The sequence below is a fragment of the Vipera ursinii genome, assembly GCF_947247035.1.
Source record: "Vipera ursinii genome assembly, chromosome: 1".
Taxonomy (NCBI): Eukaryota; Metazoa; Chordata; class Lepidosauria; order Squamata; family Viperidae; genus Vipera; species Vipera ursinii.
Window position 1 is genome coordinate 117,546,496 of NC_139512.1, and position 18,979 is coordinate 117,565,474.

The 18,979-nt window shown below is 41.2% G+C and overlaps 1 protein-coding gene and 2 long non-coding RNA genes across 4 annotated transcripts in view; 1 reads left to right on the plus strand and 2 right to left on the minus strand.

Annotated features, from left to right (window-relative positions):
- Window positions 1-897: 897 nt before the first annotated feature.
- Window positions 898-2,148, minus strand: LOC310633048. Its single transcript, XR_014490971.1, has 2 exons — window positions 2,008-2,148; window positions 898-1,396 (listed from the first exon to the last, which is right to left on the minus strand). It is a non-coding gene; the product is annotated as an uncharacterized lncRNA (long non-coding RNA).
- Window positions 2,149-4,842: 2,694 nt separating this feature from the next.
- The window catches only part of GRK2 (G protein-coupled receptor kinase 2), a 45,425-nt gene continuing 31,288 nt past the window's right edge, over window positions 4,843-18,979 (plus strand). For both annotated transcript variants that reach the window (XM_083350638.1, XM_083350639.1), the window contains exons 1-2: window positions 4,843-5,083; window positions 15,615-15,691. In XM_083350638.1, coding sequence (XP_083206764.1) covers window positions 4,971-5,083; window positions 15,615-15,691 — 190 coding nt within the window. In that variant the 5' untranslated portion in view covers window positions 4,843-4,970. The remainder of the gene's footprint in view (window positions 5,084-15,614; window positions 15,692-18,979) is intronic.
- On the minus strand, window positions 5,077-17,321 carry LOC310633047. The gene is made up of 3 exons (XR_014490970.1): window positions 17,295-17,321; window positions 6,123-6,281; window positions 5,077-5,244 (listed from the first exon to the last, which is right to left on the minus strand). It is a non-coding gene; the product is annotated as an uncharacterized lncRNA (long non-coding RNA).

The window sequence follows — 18,979 nt, forward strand, 5'->3', positions numbered from 1 at the left end:
TCCAGCTGGAGCTCGGCACTGATCCTGGCGCTTCTGCTGAGCCCAGAAGAAGCACTGATCAGCTGGAATATTGCAGCATCTCCAGGGTCTTATGATTTACATTCAGATGCTTGGCAACTGATTCATATTTATGATGGTCATAGTGTCCCAGGGTCATGTAAAGTGACCAAAACCTGCTGCAACCACCCAGCAGAGGGGGGGGGGGAATAAAAAACAGACACCCCCCCACACACAAACCCCTGCTGCCAATCCTCAACAGAAATGCTCACAACAATGAAAACCTCGGACAAGAGGAAGAGCGCCGCCGGGCAGGCAGGCGTCTTGCTCGGCTGTGGCTTGTGGGGCATTTTTTTCAGTGCCATTGTAACTTCGAACAGTCACTAAGCTAACTGTTGTAAGTTGAGGACTACCTGTACTTCATCACTTTTTTCCTTTTTTTTTGGATCATCAAGTTTTTGACACCTTGCAACTGGTGGTACTTGGATGTTGCCATATCCTAAAAGTGGTACAATGGGTGAAAAAGTTGAAAAGCCCAGGGTTAATCCATTTGTATGCTCTTCTTATGGTAAAAGAGCCTGATCCCTGTTACTCCGGGTCCGTTATACCATCAGATCAAATCAGCCACCGATATGGGGAGAGAGCTTGTAAAAAAGTGGCTGTTATAATGATTATCTCTCCAGTGCTTGAGTACTGAACACTGGAAACAAAGGCATGTTTATTAAAGTACAGTGAAAGGCAACTCTTGTTACTACATCTAGTGTTCCAAAATTTAAAAACAATGTAATAAATAAAGAAGTATTATGCTACATATCAAAATGCAAAAAAAACTCCACCCCTATTTCCAGACCTGTATAAGTACACTGTATTTCAGCTCACAACAGAAATTCAAACAAAAAATTGAAACTTTATACAAAGTTTATTCTTACAAGGAATAAGAATATAAAGGGAAACTGAAGTGCAGTCGCAGCAGAATGTCATTTTATTATAATCTCTAAGAAAAGTGGAGTTGTGATTTCCTTCCATTCGTGTTGACAAGAAGAGCTGTTTAGTAGATTGGATCTGGACTCATCCATACATTTTGTTGTTGTTAGTTGCAAAGTTGTGTCCGACCCATCGCGACCCCATGGACAATGTTCCTCCAGGCCTCCCTGTCCTCTACCATCTTCTGGAGTCCATTTAAGCTCACGCCTACTGCTTCAGTGACTTCATCCAGCCACCTCATTCTCTGTCGTCCCCTTCTTCTCTTGCCCTCAACCTTTCCCAGCATGAGGCTCTTCTCCAGTGAGTCCTTCCTTCTCATTAGGTGGCCAAAGTATTTGAGTTTCAACTTCAGGATCTGGCCTTCTAAAGAGCAGTCAGGGTTGATCTCCTCTACATCTCATTTATTTCACTGGATCTAAGACATAGACAATAGATTTTTGTAAGATTTACACTTTCTTATGTTAAAAAAACCTATTATGGAAATTTTATGACCTATTTAGAACTATTATGCATGCCATATAAAGGTATATTGGTACATTACCAAGAGGAGATATTGTCTGTAGGCTGGGAGTATTTTGCTCGAGGCCTTATAGAATGCAGAATTATTTATATATCTTTTATTCTTCTGGTTGATATTAATGGAAGGAAGTAAAACCAAACCTGAGCTACAATTAATGTAAAACTGGCAACTTCCTTGTCAAGTTGCTCTATCCGTTGTTATAGTAGTGCCCAGACCAGATTTTATATTGTTCACATAATTTTTAATATGCCATCCAGCCCAATGTGATTTACAATGCAAAAAAAGGCTTAACTTGACCCACTTTCACAGCCAGTTATAGTCAGGTGCCTAACAAGTTATATTTAGAAATGTGCAAAAAAAGAGTCTTGCTGGGTTAGATCAAAGCCCTAGCTAGACTACAGCAATTTTTCCCACTGTGGCTAACCAGATGCCTACGGAAATATTCCTGTAGATCACTATAAAAGCTATCATACAGCAAATGATTTATATTTGTTGTTTACACATACTTAGTTGTTTAATCTGAAGAAAAGGTGAACTGCTATGTTTCTCATATCCTGTTTCATATTGTAGAGCTGTTCCATGTCACCATTTACTCAACTGATGCAGAATCAATTCATTTGAAGCTCATGCAGAATTGGTTTGCTCTTCCAAAAAAAGCTTTGAAATATTTAACTAGGAAATTGTTTAAGAAAAAAATAAACCTTATTTTTCAGATGAAAAAAATATCAATTCCATTTTCAGTAGTAATATCCCTTGCCCCATACTCAAATTTTAGGACACCTAACCAGTCTTGTCAGAGCTAAGAGGGTAAACAGGTAGATTCTTGGACAGAAGACCACCATGGAATTCCAGCCCAAAGTTTTCCAGCTTTCAAAAGGGCATATATTTTATCTTGGCTGTATGTGCTGTATCTATAGTAATAATGGTGGTCACTCTGGTATGCAAATAAAAAGTAGAGAGGCAGGATTGTTTAAGGAAATTACTTCACAACCCATGTCATAAACTCCTAAAAAAATATCCGGTTTGAATTTCATATTAGTCATTGTGAGGACCAGTTCATACTGAAAAACCGGATTAACAACTTTTGGGCATGACTAACTATAGGTTTTAAGTGATGCAAAGGATCCATATGATCACACAGAAAAAAGAAACATGATTGGTACAGTTGATTTGTGCAGTGGTGGGATTCAAATATGTGAACAACCGGTTCTGTGTGTGAATGCCGCTTCTGGAAGTCCAATCTGGGCCTGGGCAACAAAAAAATAGCTACTGGTTCTGCCAAAGTGGTGCGAACCGGCTGAATCTCACCACTGGATTTGTGTCTTTATCAGTTGATTCTGTTACACTGGATGGATGCTACTTTACTGTATGGACTGAGAAAAAATAACTGAATATCAGGAAACGGATGGTGTACAAAACTCTGTTTCTAACATTACATCTACGATGACACTCCATTTCTACAGGAAGGTCAATACATGCTTTTGCAGTCATTATGACGTGTGTTGAAACCAGAGAAACATGCTGGGAATTTATTCTTTGATTACAATCAACCTAATTCTCCCTATCTTGATCTGAAGGAATATCCAAATTGTAGGCAGATAATTGTAATAAATTGTTCTTGGCATACTTTCAGAGAGCAGACAATATCAAACTCCTGAAGAAGTTATGAGGCTTTTCAATTGCTTATTGAGAGAAGAAAAAGTTACTATCTGTCCCTAACCTGGTCCTTCAGATCTTCCACCAACACACCCAATCACCACTGTAACTTGAGTCCATTCACCTTCCTGTTAAGTTATCCTCTTCTTGCAATTCCTTCCCAGAATTAGTCTTCTCCGAAAACCTGAATATTCACGTAATGCAGGGGTCTTCAAACTTGGCCCTTTTATGACTTGTGGACTTCAACTCCCAGAATTCCTCCACCAGGCATGCTGCCTGAGGAATTCTGGGAGTTGAAGTCCACAAGTCATAAAAGGGCCAAGTTTGAAGACCCCTGACTTAATGTGTTCAAAGTAGGACTATTTGAGCCTGATCACTTGTTCCTTGAGTAAGAACTCTGGGCCGATTTGTTTGACGACTGACCCATTTGTGTTTTCTTGGCCTTAATACAGTACTTATTACACTGATCAGTCAGCCCCACTTCTCCTGCCTCCACGCGTGAATACAGTACAGCTGGCTCCTTTCTCTCTCGCACTTGCGTGAATGTCTTTATTAACCCACAGTAGAGCGTGGCTATTTTCTTGCCACATAACTTTCCCATCTGAAGGAGGATGCTAGCTAGGCAAAGGGCCTGTTGCGCATGCTTATGCAGCAACCGAGGGCAGTACGAATTGGCCCGTTAGGCCTCCGAGCGCTTCTCGATTGGAGCGTCCGTTCCGCCCCCCCACAACCCCATTGCAACGAGCTACCTCGGGCTGTGCTCGCATCGAGATGGAAGTTGCTTAGGGCCAGGGGTAGGCAACCTCGGCTCTTTTATGACTCATGGACTTCAACTCCCAGAATTCCTGAGCCAGCCAAGCTGGCTCAGGAATCCTGGGAGTTGAAGTCCATGAGTCATAAAAGAGCCGAGGTTGCCTACCCCTGCTTAGGGCGGTGGGGGGGGGGGAGGAAGAGAGAGAGAGAAAGAGAGAGAGAGACTAAAACTGGCGTAGAGCAAGCCCGTTGCAAGTCCGCCCGCAGTCTCTGGAGGGCAGCGCTGGGCGGTGAATTTCCTTCGGCGTCCAAAGCAAACCTCTTTCTTATTGCCCGCCAGCAGCGCGGGTGCTGTTGAAGTTGCCCCGAAAGGATCCGGAGCGTTGCGCCGCCGGGCCCAGAGACCTTTGCTCCCGCGGGGCTGGAGAGGAGAGGGGAGGGGGGGGAGGGGAGAGAGAGAAGCCCGCGGGCGAGGAGGAAGCCCGCGAGTTCCAGGTTTGGCTCCTAAAGCGTCCATCCGCGTCCGGGCGTGAACCGATTCTTCCCTCCCTCCCTCCCTTCCGCGGGGCTGCCTTGGCGGCGCCTTTTTCCTCCAGGCCGGGCTTGCGCTCCGCCTCGGGAGAGAAAGCCCGAGCGGACCCAGGCCAGCGCTCGAGTTCCAAAGCGGCGTCCCGCTCCCTTCCTCGCCCCTTGACAGGCGGCCGAAAGCGCAGCCCTCCCCTCTTGTACGTACGTACACACGGACTGCGCGCCTAGCCCCAGAGCAGGCACGGCGCTAGCAGCCAGCAGGCGAAGGAGCCAGCGGCGTCGGTGCAGAAATAAGGTGGACGCGCGGCTTCCCGCACGGGCATCATGTGGGTCTGTTGGTAAGAGGGGTGGGGGGGGGAAACCGATCCCCGCTCCTCCGCCCTCTCCCCTCCCTCGGCACGCGTAGCGGCACCCGCTCCGACGAGACGAGAGGAGACGAGGCAGCCCCGGAGGCCGCGGGGAATAATCGGGAGAATTGATTGTGAAAAGAAAAAAAAAAAGGAAAGCAGAAGAAGAAATATTTCCTGGCAAGATGGCCGACTTGGAGGCTGTGCTCGCCGATGTGAGCTACTTAATGGCAATGGAGAAAAGTAAATCTACTCCGGCGGCTCGAGCCAGCAAGAAGATCATCCTACCTGAGCCGAGGTGAGCCGGGGGCAGGTGTGGGAGCCCGGCGTGAGGCGCCGTTGGAGTTGGCCCCGGTTGCCTTGCCTGTCTGCGCGTGTGAGTGCGCGGGCGCGTGTATGGACGTCCATCTGTCTTGAGAGCGCTCTTGAAATTAACCGGGCCAGCTTCGCTCGCCTCTTCTTTTCCTCGGAGGAAAAGAGAGGAGAAGGAATAGCTCCTTTAGATGTCATCTTTCCTGTTTTGTGTTTTGGGGTACTACCGTGGGCAATAGGAAGGGGGAATCACGTGTCCCCATTCTTCATTCAGCCCAATTTGAGGGGCATTATTTCTTACAACAGCAGACATCCTGGTCCACGTTCACAGAATAATAAGCCTCTTCCCCAGTATTGCCGTTTTTCCTTATCTGCTTGTCACAGTCCCCCCCTTTTGTTTCTCATGTATGTGTAACAAGCTGTTATTAATCTCTGCAGAGAGGCAGGCGGTATAAAATATATGATTTTCTGAGCCATCCAGCATCTGCTCCTGTGTGTGCTCCAGAGAGCATTGCATTAAGGCAGTACCCACGTTCAGGCTGTACCCACTTGCATATGTTTTTGCTGTATTCTGTTCAGGGAGTGGACCTTTGTCACTTGTTCACAAGAATCTCTTCTAATACAAACTTAAATACAAACGCTTACGTCTATATTTCTTTAGCACTGTGGATTGGAAATGGGATTGCACTTAGGCGTTCATGCCCCTTGTTACTCTAAACTTAAATGGGAATTAGAGCTGTACAAACAACATTGCAATCCTGTGCAAATCCTTTGCAAGGTCACCAAGGTGCAGTTTTTCTCAAAACAAATAAGGAGGAACGCGTTTGGTAGAAGATTTGCTTCATGTAAGGATTTTACTGTCGGGTGACCCCAAAATGGTCTTGGTGCATAAAATCCGAGGGCCACAATTTAGTTTGGCCAACCCATAACTCGCTTCCCAGCAGCTGTTACCAAGGGCAACTGGGTTGGGCCTGACAGGCATTCTGCACCGACAGCACATAGGGAAGTGCAGGCTGTCTTCTTACCTCCCTCTTCGTCTTGTCATCCTCCATGTGACATCTGGCCTTTCTGCTCTACTCCATCTCATCCAATAACCTTGGGTTTTTTCAGCTGACACCAATGGCTACTGAGACACAGCTTCCCTCCACTCTCCTACCATTGAAGGGTGGATGAATGGATAGTGTCTGAAATAAAGCAAAAAGCACCCTTGGAGGAAAAAATGGCAGCTGCTCTTTTAGAAGATGAAGCAGATGTGTAACCATGGCAATGCTTGAAAGACCCAGGAGCCTTTGTGTTCTTCACATGCTGCTGGTTTCAGTATGGAAGTAGTTGCCCACATGGGAACTTTAGGTGTTGTTCCACAGTCTTGGAAGGAAGGAATCTTAAAGCAGGGAGAATCAACAAGCAGCCTTTACCCTTTATCCCCAACTTGGATAGTAACACTTCTCTGTCAACTCTCTTGGCTAAGTCACAGCCATACAGAATATTTCTTTATTAACCCAATTTATATAGCTACCCATGTTACTGGAAGTGACTCTGGGCGGTGTACAATAATTTAACAGGAATTGCAGAATTAAATTATATTTATCCTCATTTAAGTATCAATTCTACTCGAACTTTGCACTAAGGGTATTACTGGTGGCATGTTCCCATTTACCTCTCTCTTCTAAACTCATTAGAAAAGTCTTCAGTTTTGTCCGTCTTGCAATCTCCTTGATGTAGAAGCACGGGAGACAGATGATCTTAAGTGTAGATCTAAATTCAGAAGGAGGCACCAAAAAGGTTTACATTTTAGCTTGTCCTAAAAAATAAAAAAATAAAAGGCCAAACTTCTAATTAGTGAAGCAAGACCCCAAAAGATGTTTAGGAGTTGAAGAAGCCTGCAGAGTAGTTTTGTCACAGTCAGAATAGGAGCTCTACTGGAGAATTCCCATCAGATGGAATAATGAAGGCTAGGGTTTGCAGATTCAGGGATGTAATTTAAATGTCTTCTGAAACCAGATATTGGAAATGCTTCAAAGAGGTAGGCCTTGGACATAATTCAGCCTAAATCACATTGCAGAAGAAGGCTTATTTGTAGAATTGTTTTATGCATATTTTATTTTGCTTTGGACAATCACGGATAGGACATAACATGTCAGAAACCTCTGATATTTAACGAGTCCTTAAATATCTAGATTGTCTTTGTATATCAGAAGATACGCTAAATAGTTGTCTCCTGTATTGCTTTTTTTGATTGCTTGATGTGATCTTGGTATGGGAGAGCAATCCCAGTCAAAGCTGACTGTCACATTTCTGAAGGCCACAATGTTAATTCTCAAGCACCTACATCACAGGTAGGCAACCTTGGCTCTTTTATGACTCGTGGACTTCAACTCCCAGAATTCCTGAGCCAGCTCAGGAATTCTGGGAGTTGAAGTTCACGACTCATAAAAGAGCCAAGGTTGCCTACCCCTGACCTAGATACATGTCATTTATGGAAACTGCTGGCAGTGAGGACACTGCACACACTCTTTTCATAAACATTTCTCCTTGGATAGTTGACCCAATAGCTTTCTATAGTTTTTTGTTTATTTGTTTGCTTGATCTGAATTGTGAAATATGAGAATTACTGTTTTCATTGTTAAAATTGGAAAGCCACAGCACTAAGAATATTGTAGTTTATTATTTATTTATTTAATTTTTATTGTGCCTCAACTCGAGAAAGTGTTAGGCAACATACATTTTTTTAATAAACAAACCATTGCTTTAAAAACAGTGCTGGCTTTTGGATCAGCACTGTTTTTATTTTAAACAAAGGGATACTTTCCAAAGATATGTGAATAAATGGACAAGAAAATTACTGAAGTTATACAATTAATGCCCAGGATAACAGTAATGATGGTTAACCATACGAAATGAAATACGTTGAAGTTTTTTGATATGAAAAAATATAAATCACTGAGCTTAATGCCAAATCTCCACTTTAGTGTTATCTGTACATACTAAAAAATAGAAAAATCACTAAAAATAGTATAGATTACTTGTTTTGTGAATTCCCCCTTCTTTGTACTTTAAACAATTTACAGTATTTATAAACATAGATGTAGAAACTATGCTCCTAAATGTTTGTATTTACGTGCTGTCTGATATTATATATATATAATACACACACGTGCATGCACACACACACACACACACACACACACACACACACACACACATATATATATATATATATATATATATATATATATATATATATATATATGTGTGTGTGTAAATTACTAACAAAGAATTAAAGGGAATTTACACAAATATAGGAATTGTCCGGTGTGACTACTGCCTGTTCGATAGCCTTCAAGATAGGCTGAAAACAGGAAATAAAGATTTGCCCCATGTTTGGGGCCTAGCAAGGTAATCTAAAGAGTTAACATTTGAAACATATATATATATATATATATATATATATATATATATATATATATATATATATATATATATATATATATATATATATATATATATATAACGCGGTGGCTCAGTGGGTTAGGACGCTGAGCTTGTCGATCAGAAGGTCGGCAGTTTGGCGGGTCGAATCCCGAGTGCCGCGTAACAGAGTGAATGCCTGTTATTCATCCCAGCTTCTGCCAACCTAGCAGTTCGAAAGCATGTAAAAAATGCAACTAGAAAAATAGGGACCACTATGGTGGGAAGATAACAGCATTCCGTGCACCTTTGGCGTCTAGTCATGCCGGCCACATGACCATGGAGACGTCCTCGAACAAGCTTTGAAACGGAGATGAGCACCGGCCCCTAGAGTTGGAAACGACTAGCACGCATGTGCGGGGGAACCTTTACCTTTAATGTGTGTGTGTGTGTGTGTGTGTGTGTGTGTATACACATACATATGAAATGGTGTTTTTCATAGGTATGTTCTGAAATTATACATAATAAAAAGAATTTTGAGTTTGATTTGTGAGATATTCTGAATGGTTATGTGCATATTTTTCTTTTTTATGGTGAAGGGAGTTGTTACATGTCCTTAATATGTGATATTGGGGCAGTATTTTTATTCTCCCGATCTGGGGTAAAAATTCTGTCTAAGATTGGAATACAGGTACATCTTGACTTATAACAACAATTAGGATCAGAATATCCATTTCTAAGCAAGCTGGTTATTAAGCGAGTTGCACCTGTTACAATCTTTTTTGTCACGGTGGTTAAGCAAATGACTGCAGTTAAGTGAATCATAGGGTTGTTAAGCAAATCCAGCTTTGCTTGTCAAAATCCAGCTGGGACAGTTGCATATGGCAATCATATGATCCCGGGTTACTGCAGCTATCATAAATACATGTGTCAAGCTTGCTGATTTCCAAGCATCTGAATTTTGATCATGTGACGGGGGGTTGCTTCAACAGTCATAAGTGTGAGAACTGGTTGTAAGTCAGTTTTTCAGTGCTATTTTAGCTTTGAATAGTTGCTAAATAAATGGTTGTAAATCGAGGACTAACTGTAATAGGGGACAAAGAACAGAGTAGAGAGAAAAGCTGCAGAGTAGATGATGCTCATTAGTATAGTAGACATTTTAATTTTTTGTCTGTATATTCTTTGTTATGCTTGTTCTTGATATTCTTGAAATATCTGAAGTCTTTCTCAGTTCATGGTACCCTTAATGTCTCAGTTTTTTTCATATCACCCCTAGGCTCGTAACTTGTATGGCATTTGGCAGATATTGAGTATTGAGTATTATCCATGTAGCATCTTGGATCATTGGGAACTGTGGATTTGTTGAGCTACTTTAGAGCAAGATAAGTGACATGGCCTCAGCCACACCGTGAATTTTGTAACTGATTATTGAATCCAAATTTCTCGCCATCCATTCTCACTGTTCTGGCTCATAAATCACACAATATTAATAATTTAGACAAGGAAATTGCTGTCATAATTGCAAGAGATAATGTTCAAAACTATTCAGAATCATACAGTATTGGTCTCTTGAGAGAGCAAACTCAAAATTTTACTGATTACATTGAATTCTACTTTATGCCAAGAAAATCAAAATTGTGCAAATAGCCCCCCTTGAGCAATTATCTTGTGTGGTGGGCTTTTCACTACAACTCTTCCTCCAATTGTACATCCTACTAATGTACTTGGCTGCAGTTCCTATACTTTACAGCAGCTGTGAATATAGGTATAGGGCATTCTTATTAGGAATCATGGGAACTATAGTTCAACACGTACAAAGAGTGAACAAGATTCGGCTATATCAGAACGCAGAATTGGCACAGCAGCCTTTCATAATTCTAATTATGGAACAGTTTCATCCGCTTTCAGGAGATCCTGATATTCTGCAGTTCCTGCCTTAGCAACATTGAATCTGTCCCTTCAAGAGTTGTTCTCACATCACTTCCACCTAGAATCAAAGAATTGTTGCAGATTTCAGGAAATGGCATCTCCTCTGGTTTTAAACCCGTTGGATCTTCTACAACAGAAGCAATTGCAACACAGACCAAGAGTTGTAGCAATCTAGATCTTGTTATTTGCGGCAACCACTTGATCAATGTCTTGCAGGTTGTACACAGATGCTAGAAATTTGTTACTATAACATAGGTATAGCATTTTTGAGAGGGCAGAATTTAGCATTTTATGCAGAAAGAGAAGATTATAAAAAAAGCAATAAAACTTTTCTTATCTATTTGTTACTATGTTAGAGTGTGTTGTTTTTTTTCCTGTTAAGGGAAGCAGGGTATTTTCTATGCATTTATTTCCTTTTTCTGTGATTAGTCATGGCAGGGGCCCTCGTCCATTGCTGTGCTTTGACCCCCTAAATGGTAAACGAATTTGTATGACCTTGGATAAAAATATCATTTTTAGTGTGGCTGGGCAATGAATACAACATTTTTAAGAAATGCTTTTTCATCTGTCAAATAAAGCAAATGATGGCACTTTATAAAATAAAAACATTTCATTGCAAATAACAATTTACAAAGGATGATCTTTGCATAATTCCTGAGGTTTTTATTTTTATTATAACCACCTTCCTTTGTAGTAGCATTTATTTTTGATCAATAATTGATCTTTATTATACCAACTGTAGAAAATTCTGACTCTGTGAAGGCAGAACAAGACTGAGTTTGGTTTTATGTATGTGTGCCGTGAGCCTTGCACACCTAAAATTAGAGTCATGTCAAAATTATCTCCAGGTTTTGGTAGTGATTTTTATAATTTGGGTCAAAATGTGGGAGGTCCACGTTCAAGTCTGTTCTTAGCTTTAAAAACCCATTGGGTGAATTTAGGCCAGTTATTATCTCTTAAGGCGCTTTTTTTTAGAGGGGTGGTACAGTATTGTAGAGAAACAATGAAACGGCCATATAAGCCATTTGGGGCTCTTGAGGGCGTGGTGAGGTATAAATATAGCAAAAGAGTAAGCTCCCCGCCAGTGTCTCCTAGCAGAGCAGGAGCAAATTTTGAGAGTGATCCATATTTGAATACATAGAATTGAGAAATGTGCAAAGCTGGAGCTCTTTCAAGGTAGGCCTGCACTTTCCTCACTACCTGTTCAGCGAGGGAACTGCTGGCTTACCCAGGCAGAGCAAGAGCAAATTGTAACAATGATCCAGATTCAAGTGTGCAAACTGGAGGAAGTACAGAGTTGGCAACTTATCAGAACTTGCTCCAAGTTTCCTTGGAAAATCTGGCTGCCACTTTATTTAGAGTGAAAGGGAGCATGTTTGATAAGATCCATTTTGGATGTGCTAACAAGTGTACTTGCAAAACTAGGGTTGTTGGCCTGTCCTGACAAAGCAACAGCAAAATTTTATTTATTTATCACATTTAGAAACATCTCATCCTCCTCACAGAGAGATCTGGGTGATATATAAATATACTGCTCAAAAAAATAAAGGGAACACAAGATAAGACATCCTACTATTAAATACAGTACATTGTGTTGTTTAAGTGTTCCCTTTATTTTTTTTGAGCAGTATATATCTGGCAAAAATCCTGGTTTGCCTGCACACAAACCTCAGGAAAGTTGTATGCTTTTTCCATAAGGTACAACTTACACTTTCAGAGCACCTGAGTTAATGAGTCAGTGCTGAAGTTAAATTCAGTGTTTTGTCTTCCAGTCCAAAAAATATTTTTAAAAGCAGCTCCAATATTTGCAAGTAATTTCATATTTCCTTCCCAATGGCCTATATGTGAGTAAAAGCATTTTCAACATCTGGCTGATTATTTTTAGTATGGTAGTAACGACCTCTCATTAAGTGCCTGTACTAGAAGAATTGAAGGGAACTGACATTCTCAGTAGCCTTTGCTGTGCTCTGTAGCCTTATTTTCCTAAGAAAAAATTGAGACAAGAATCAGTACTAGGATCAGATTCCTAAAACTTTTGTAATTACCATTAAACTTTATCAGCAAATGCTCACCTTTTGCATTTCAGCAGTTGTCCCTGAAAGAACTATAACTGGTTTTCCCACTAATGTGAACTTACTAGAAACTAGGAGTTTCTCCCCTAAGCATGTTTTTTTTGTTAACAGTTTGTGGCTCCAACAATCTTCCTTAAAACTTTTCTGGTTGTCTAGAGTCTAGACCAGCTGGCTAGGGAATTCTGGGAGTTGAAGTCCACATATGTTAATGTTGTTAAGGTTGAGAAACACTGGTTTACTTTGGTTTACCTCAGGAAGTTAGGCAAGCTTGTTTCTGTGTTCCAGCTCAGCTTATTGAGCACAAAGTAGCTGTATAGAAGCTAAAACTTCTGTACATGAATGGAGTAATGATTGTACATTCAGAATCTAACCAGAGAACCATAGGCATAATTACTGTATTAAGGCATGATAAATTAGATTTAGTTATGAATTATAGGTGTTAGGAATGCTGCCTTGGCCTATTTGTGATAGATTAAGATATGTTGCACCTTCTAAAATGGATATGTTCTTTTCATAAAAAAGCATCCATCTAACATAGTTTCAGATTATACATAATTCTACTAGACAAAAAGTCATGAAATCACATATTTTTAGCATAAACATGGGTAGGTGAGATTGTTGAAGCTATTGAGGAATTTTTAAATAACTCAAGACTGAAATAGGAGGATGCTAATGCAGATTTTCTCATTTTAAAAAATAAAAAAATGAACACTCAGTTCAGAAATACAGCCGTTCTCTATGAGGGGGAAAAATCGTACCACAGAAGCAGATATTTACAGAAAAAATAAGGCCTTGGATCATCTCAAAAAGATTGCAAAAGTTTAAAATTAGAGTTTCAATACTTTGTAACTCATCATGTCTAGTTAATGAAGAAACTATTATACTCAACCCTGACAAGACTGAGTGGCTGTACATTCCAGCATCCCGGGACATTCAAAATGTTCCATCCCTTTCTATGGGGGGTGAGCTCTTACCCCCCGTGGATAGGGCTCGCAACTTGGGAGTCCTCCTAGATTCACGACTTACCCTGGAAGATCATGTAGTAGCCGTGACTAGGGGGGCTTTCGCCCAGGTTCGCCTGGTGCGCCAGTTGCGGCCCTATCTGGACCGGGATGCCCTGTGTACGGTCACTCATGCGCTCGTGACCTCTCGCCTAGACTACTGTAATGCTCTCTACATGGGGCTTCCCTTGAAGACCACTCGGAGGCTCCAACTGGTACAGAATGCGGCCGCGAGAGTTGTCTTGGGAGTTTCCCGGTACTCCCATGTTACACCTTTGCTCCGCGAGCTGCATTGGTTACCAGTTGTCTTCCGGGTGAGGTTCAAGGTCTTGGTTATGATCTTTAAGTCCTTACATGGCATGGGTCCGGGATACCTCGAGGACCACCTGCTGCCGGCGTCAACTCCCCTTCGCCCTGTGCGTGCCCACAGAGAGGGCCTCCTCAGGGTGCCTCCAGTCAGGGAATGTCGACTGGTGGCCCCCAGGGGGAGGGCCTTCTCTGTGGGTGCCCCGGCACTATGGAACCAACTGACGGTTGAGCTCCGGATGGCATCGGACCTCCGATCCTTCCGTCGCGGGTTGAAGACCCATTTGTTCGAGTTAGCTGGTCTGGCCTGAAGGGGTATTTGGGTTTTTAATTGGTTTTATTATTTCACTATTATTATATTTTAATTTGGGCATGGTTTAATTTTCTTTTAATTTTTGTATACTTATTTATATATGCCCTGTGAACCGCCCTGAGTCCCTAGGGAGAAGGGCGGTATAGAAATCCAATAATAAATAAATAAATAAATAAATAAATAAATAAATAAATAAATAAATACAGTAGTACGTTTTCCAGATTGCCACCTAAAAATCTTGCCAACTCATCATTGAGATACCTTTGTAACTTGACATTTCTGGCTCATTTTCAGCCCAAAGATACTCTGTCCCAATATCATGTTTGGCAATTTACATGTGCCTTACAGATACTCTTTGATTTAAGTTGGGAGAGGAATTTTGGCCACCAACAGTGCACTCATTAAACAAGTCATGTGACTGTACCCAATTTTATGATCATTTTTACTGTGATTGTTTAAGCGGATCACATGGTTGTTAAGCGAATCTGGCTTTCCCAATTAACTTTGCTTGTTGGAAGCCCATTGGGAAAGTTGCAAATTGTGATCATGTTACTGCAAGACACTGCAACCATCATAAAAGCAAGCCAATTGCCAAACACTTGAATAGTAATCATGTTACTGCAGGAGTGGTGGGATGGCTGTAACTTCAAGAACAGGTTGTAATTCATTTTTCTTAAGACTGTCATAACTTCAAACTATTGCTAAGCAGTTGTAAGTCAAGGAATCATTTCTTTTGATAAACCACTTAGGAAAATGAACACAGCTCCAGTGGAATATGTTCCCAGTCTGCTTTTACACATTTTAAAGAGGTAACCCTAAATATTTTATTTTGTTGAAAAATAATCTCTCTGATCTAGATCCCATTCTAGAAATTCCACATTTTCTTTACAGTAAGTATCTACTGATTAAATGTTAAAAGGGTGTGACAGAGTACATTGGAGCAAGCATCCATGTGCCTCCTTACCTGAGACTTATACTATATTTTCCTGGGATTGCACAGTTACTGTGTACACCCAAGAAAAACACAGGTACTTTAAGGAGACATCTATAAATGCATTCCTGTCCAGTGTAGGACACTTTTTCAGCCTCAAAACTGAAATATAGTACATTCCAATTGCAGATGTACCTTTTTATGGTTATAATTAGTGCAAAAGAGGAACAGCATTCTTCTTTGAAATTAAAACAAAATAGCTAGTACATGAGTGGTCAAATATTTTCTGTTGAAGATGATTAAAAAGTTTTTCTTAATCTAGTGCTCTCTAGATATTTTAGACTCGAGCATATTGGCTATATGACAATTTGTCAATCACTTTTGGAGAAGTCTCTTTAAGAAAACTAGTACCAAGGTAGACTGTCTAATCTGTTGTAGAGTCTTCTCAGTATCAGAAATACTAAATTTGCTAGTCTCTAAGATGCTTTGGGAAAAGTCTTTGGAGAGCTAGAAAGATGTTTTCTAATTAACTTCCCTTGTGTGCCTTCTCTTGGCAGCATCCGCAGCGTTATGCAGAAATACTTGGAGGATCGGGGTGAAGTCACCTTTGACAAGATATTTTCTCAAAAGATTGGTAAGTATTAGAACCTTTGCATGGCTATAGGCTCAGCTAGATACATTACCTAAAATAAGGAAAGTTCAATGGAATTGGAAATCTGCAGAGCTGCTCACTCAGTGGCTGCAGCATGACACAATGAACTGTAAATTACTCAGGCACTTTTTAGCTTAACATATTATGTGAACTGTGCAATTACCTTATGGTTAACTGTAATTGTGTTTGTGTAACAAGTTGAACTACATATAAAGTCTAAAACTGAATCAACAAATGGCATTGTATAGTAGGATGTTGCATGAAGCAAATCATCACCTCAAGCTATAAAGTAATTTTGTTATGGCATAACATATCGTGTGAACACAACCAGTATGGGTTGCTAACCATGATTTCAAGTTCAGAATGATTTGCAAACAGCCTGAATTGTGCAATCACAGCTTCAGTTACCTTGAATAAACAAGTTAGGCAAACACAAGCAATATATAATTTTGGTTGTTAGAGCTCAAGCTTCTGACCTGAAATCAGTTAATCTAGCTATGCACTTTTTTTTGTTCAGTTTTCATTTCGGTTTTTGTTCCAACAGAATTTTTATGGTAACAAACACATACCCGACCAAAATAAAAAGGAAAAGGGAAACTCATCATACAAATTGAAAAAAAGGTTCTATCCTTTGATTCAGGAATCTTAGTTTTTTAAGTCACTACTACAGTTTAGGGCAGCCTTTACCTTCCATGAAGGCCACTTTTAACAAGTCTCTTGCCTCCCTTGTCCTGATGATCCTTTCGATGAGGATTACAACTTCCATTGTCTTAACAGAAGTGGTAGGGCTGTCCCAAGATGCCTACTTGCAAAGGAAACTGATGTTTTGTATCGTGAAAGTTGTATGAGAGAAAGGGATTTTGGAAGATAGGATGTGTTGTTGCTGTTGTTGTTAGTTGCGAAGTCGTGTCCGACCCATCGCGACCCTATGGTCAACGTTCCTCCAGGCCTTCCGGTCCTCTACCATCTTCTGGAGTCCACTTAAGCTCACGCCTACTGCTTCAGTGACTCCATCCAGCCACCTCATTCTCTGTCGTCCCCTTCTTCTCTTGCCCTCAATCTTTCCCAGCATTAGGCTCTTCTCCAGTGAGTCCTTCCTTCTCATTAGGTGGCCAAAGTATTTGAGTTTCAGCTTCAGGATCTGGCCTTCTAAAGAGCAGTCAGGGTTGATCTCCTCTAGGACTGACCGGTTTGATCGCCTTGGAATCCAAGGGACTTGCAGGAGTCTTCTCCAGCACCATAGTTCAAAGGCATCAATTCTTTGGCGCTCAGCCTTTCTTATGGTCCAGCTTTCACTGCCATACATTGCAACTGGGAAGACCATAGGATGTATTGCATCATAAAACCACAAACTGGGACAAATACTGAGGACCCAGATTGTTGGGGGCAATAAGCTGACTTTGTAATAATGCTGCTTGGGGTGTGTGTGTGTGAAAGCCCTAATAAGCAGGCATATACATAGAATGAAGGCTACTGCTAAGCTTGTAAGCCGCCCTGAGTCTTCGGAGAAAGGCGGAATATAAATGGAATTAAAATAAAAAAATAAAAATAAATACTGTACCAGATAAAAAAAGTGTTGCCTTACTTAGAGAAATCCTTTCAGCTTGGTAACATTGCCTTCCATATTGATGCACAGTAAGCCGAGTCATTCAAGATGAGCTTAAAGCCTCTGTTAAAAAGTTGGGGGGGGGGGAAAGGAGAAGAGAATAAATAGCTGAAGTCAGCAAAGAAACTTGCTTCCTCTTGTCCTCATTACAGTGGTGTCTGTTTCCTCTTCCATTAGTTTGGAAAGGTGCTTGCTTCACTTGATAAATATTGATGGTGTTTGCATGAGACGCCTATCTATGTTAACTATCATTTACTTGATTAAGTCATCCAGTTTTCTGGGTTCTCACAGCAGTCCAGATTTACTTGACATACCAGGCTAGTTTGTAGCATGTCAAGTCATGCACATTCTGCTGTTGGAAGGGAAAAGCATTTGCCATATCTGGGTTGGAAGTACATGAAAATGCCTTTCCTCTTGGAATTCCATGTCTGTAGATTATGCACAGCATAACCTTTATAGGTGCCTTATGCTTTTAAGAGTTGCACAGCAAGCAGAATGTTTCTCCCTGCAGATTTTTCTCTTCACTGCAGTCAACGGAAAATCTGCACTGGAGGAAATGTCTTTTCTGCCATTCTTAAAGGTGCAAGAACCTTTAGGAATCAAAACTGTCAGCCTTTTCTTTCAGAATGACTGCACCATCAACCAATGTGAAAGGAGTAAACATTTCAGCAGGTGAAATATTTGACTCTATAGAATGATCGATGGGGAGAATTTACCTACTAAAATTCTTGTTTGTCTTTTGTTGAAGACCCAAGATCCTGCCCAGAATAAGGAGGGTGGGGGGGGGAGTGTGTGAAACCATTGCATCCAATAGTACTGTCCTTCTGGAAAGAGGAAGGATCTGTTTGCTCCAGCTATAAATAACTGAGAGAAGAGCAAAATTTACATAAAATAAAGTTTCATAAAAGGTACAGAAAGCATAAATTTGGGAGTGAGTAGTGGCTGTTGGTCAAGGTCTGACTGGGTGATGCTGGACTCTCGCCGATGCTCAGCCAGGCAACAGCAAGTACTCTAGCAGTGTTTCCCCTTTCCGTTATTACACCCCGCCCCAACAGGAAATGCTCTTGCTTCCTCCCACACCCACGGCCACTTGTGGTTTCCGCATGATATATATCCCAATTTTTGCCTATTCTCTCTCTCTCTCTCTCTCTCTCTCTCTCTCTCTCTCTCTCTCTCTCTCTCTCTCTGTCTCTCTGTCTCTCTGTCTCTCTGTCTGTCTCCTGGTTGTGTTGCTTTCTCAATAATCGTTTAACCTCAGCAATCTCCCCTTGCACTTGGGGGAAGCATAGGCCAATGGGGACACTGGGAACTGTTGAGCCACAAACTGAAATTGAAATTGATCAGCCTGCACTTCAGTGAGTGAGCTGGGGAGGGAACAAGAAGCAGAAGGTGGTGCATACTATGCTTGAGAAATTAATAAGTGGTGCAGGGATTAATAGTTTTTAAATATCCAGTTTCATTTGCTGTCTTTCTAACACTGGCAAGGTGAGACTCCTGGATTAGTGTTTTAAGGTTAGTAAGGTTGGATTTACATAACACATGAGGCAAAACTGTAGCTTGCTGGTGGTGTACGGTTCAGTGACTATGTTTGCACAACTCATCTTTAATTAATAGAGCCATGAGTTCAGTTCTCAGTGCACTCCATGGTCTGGTCACACCTGACA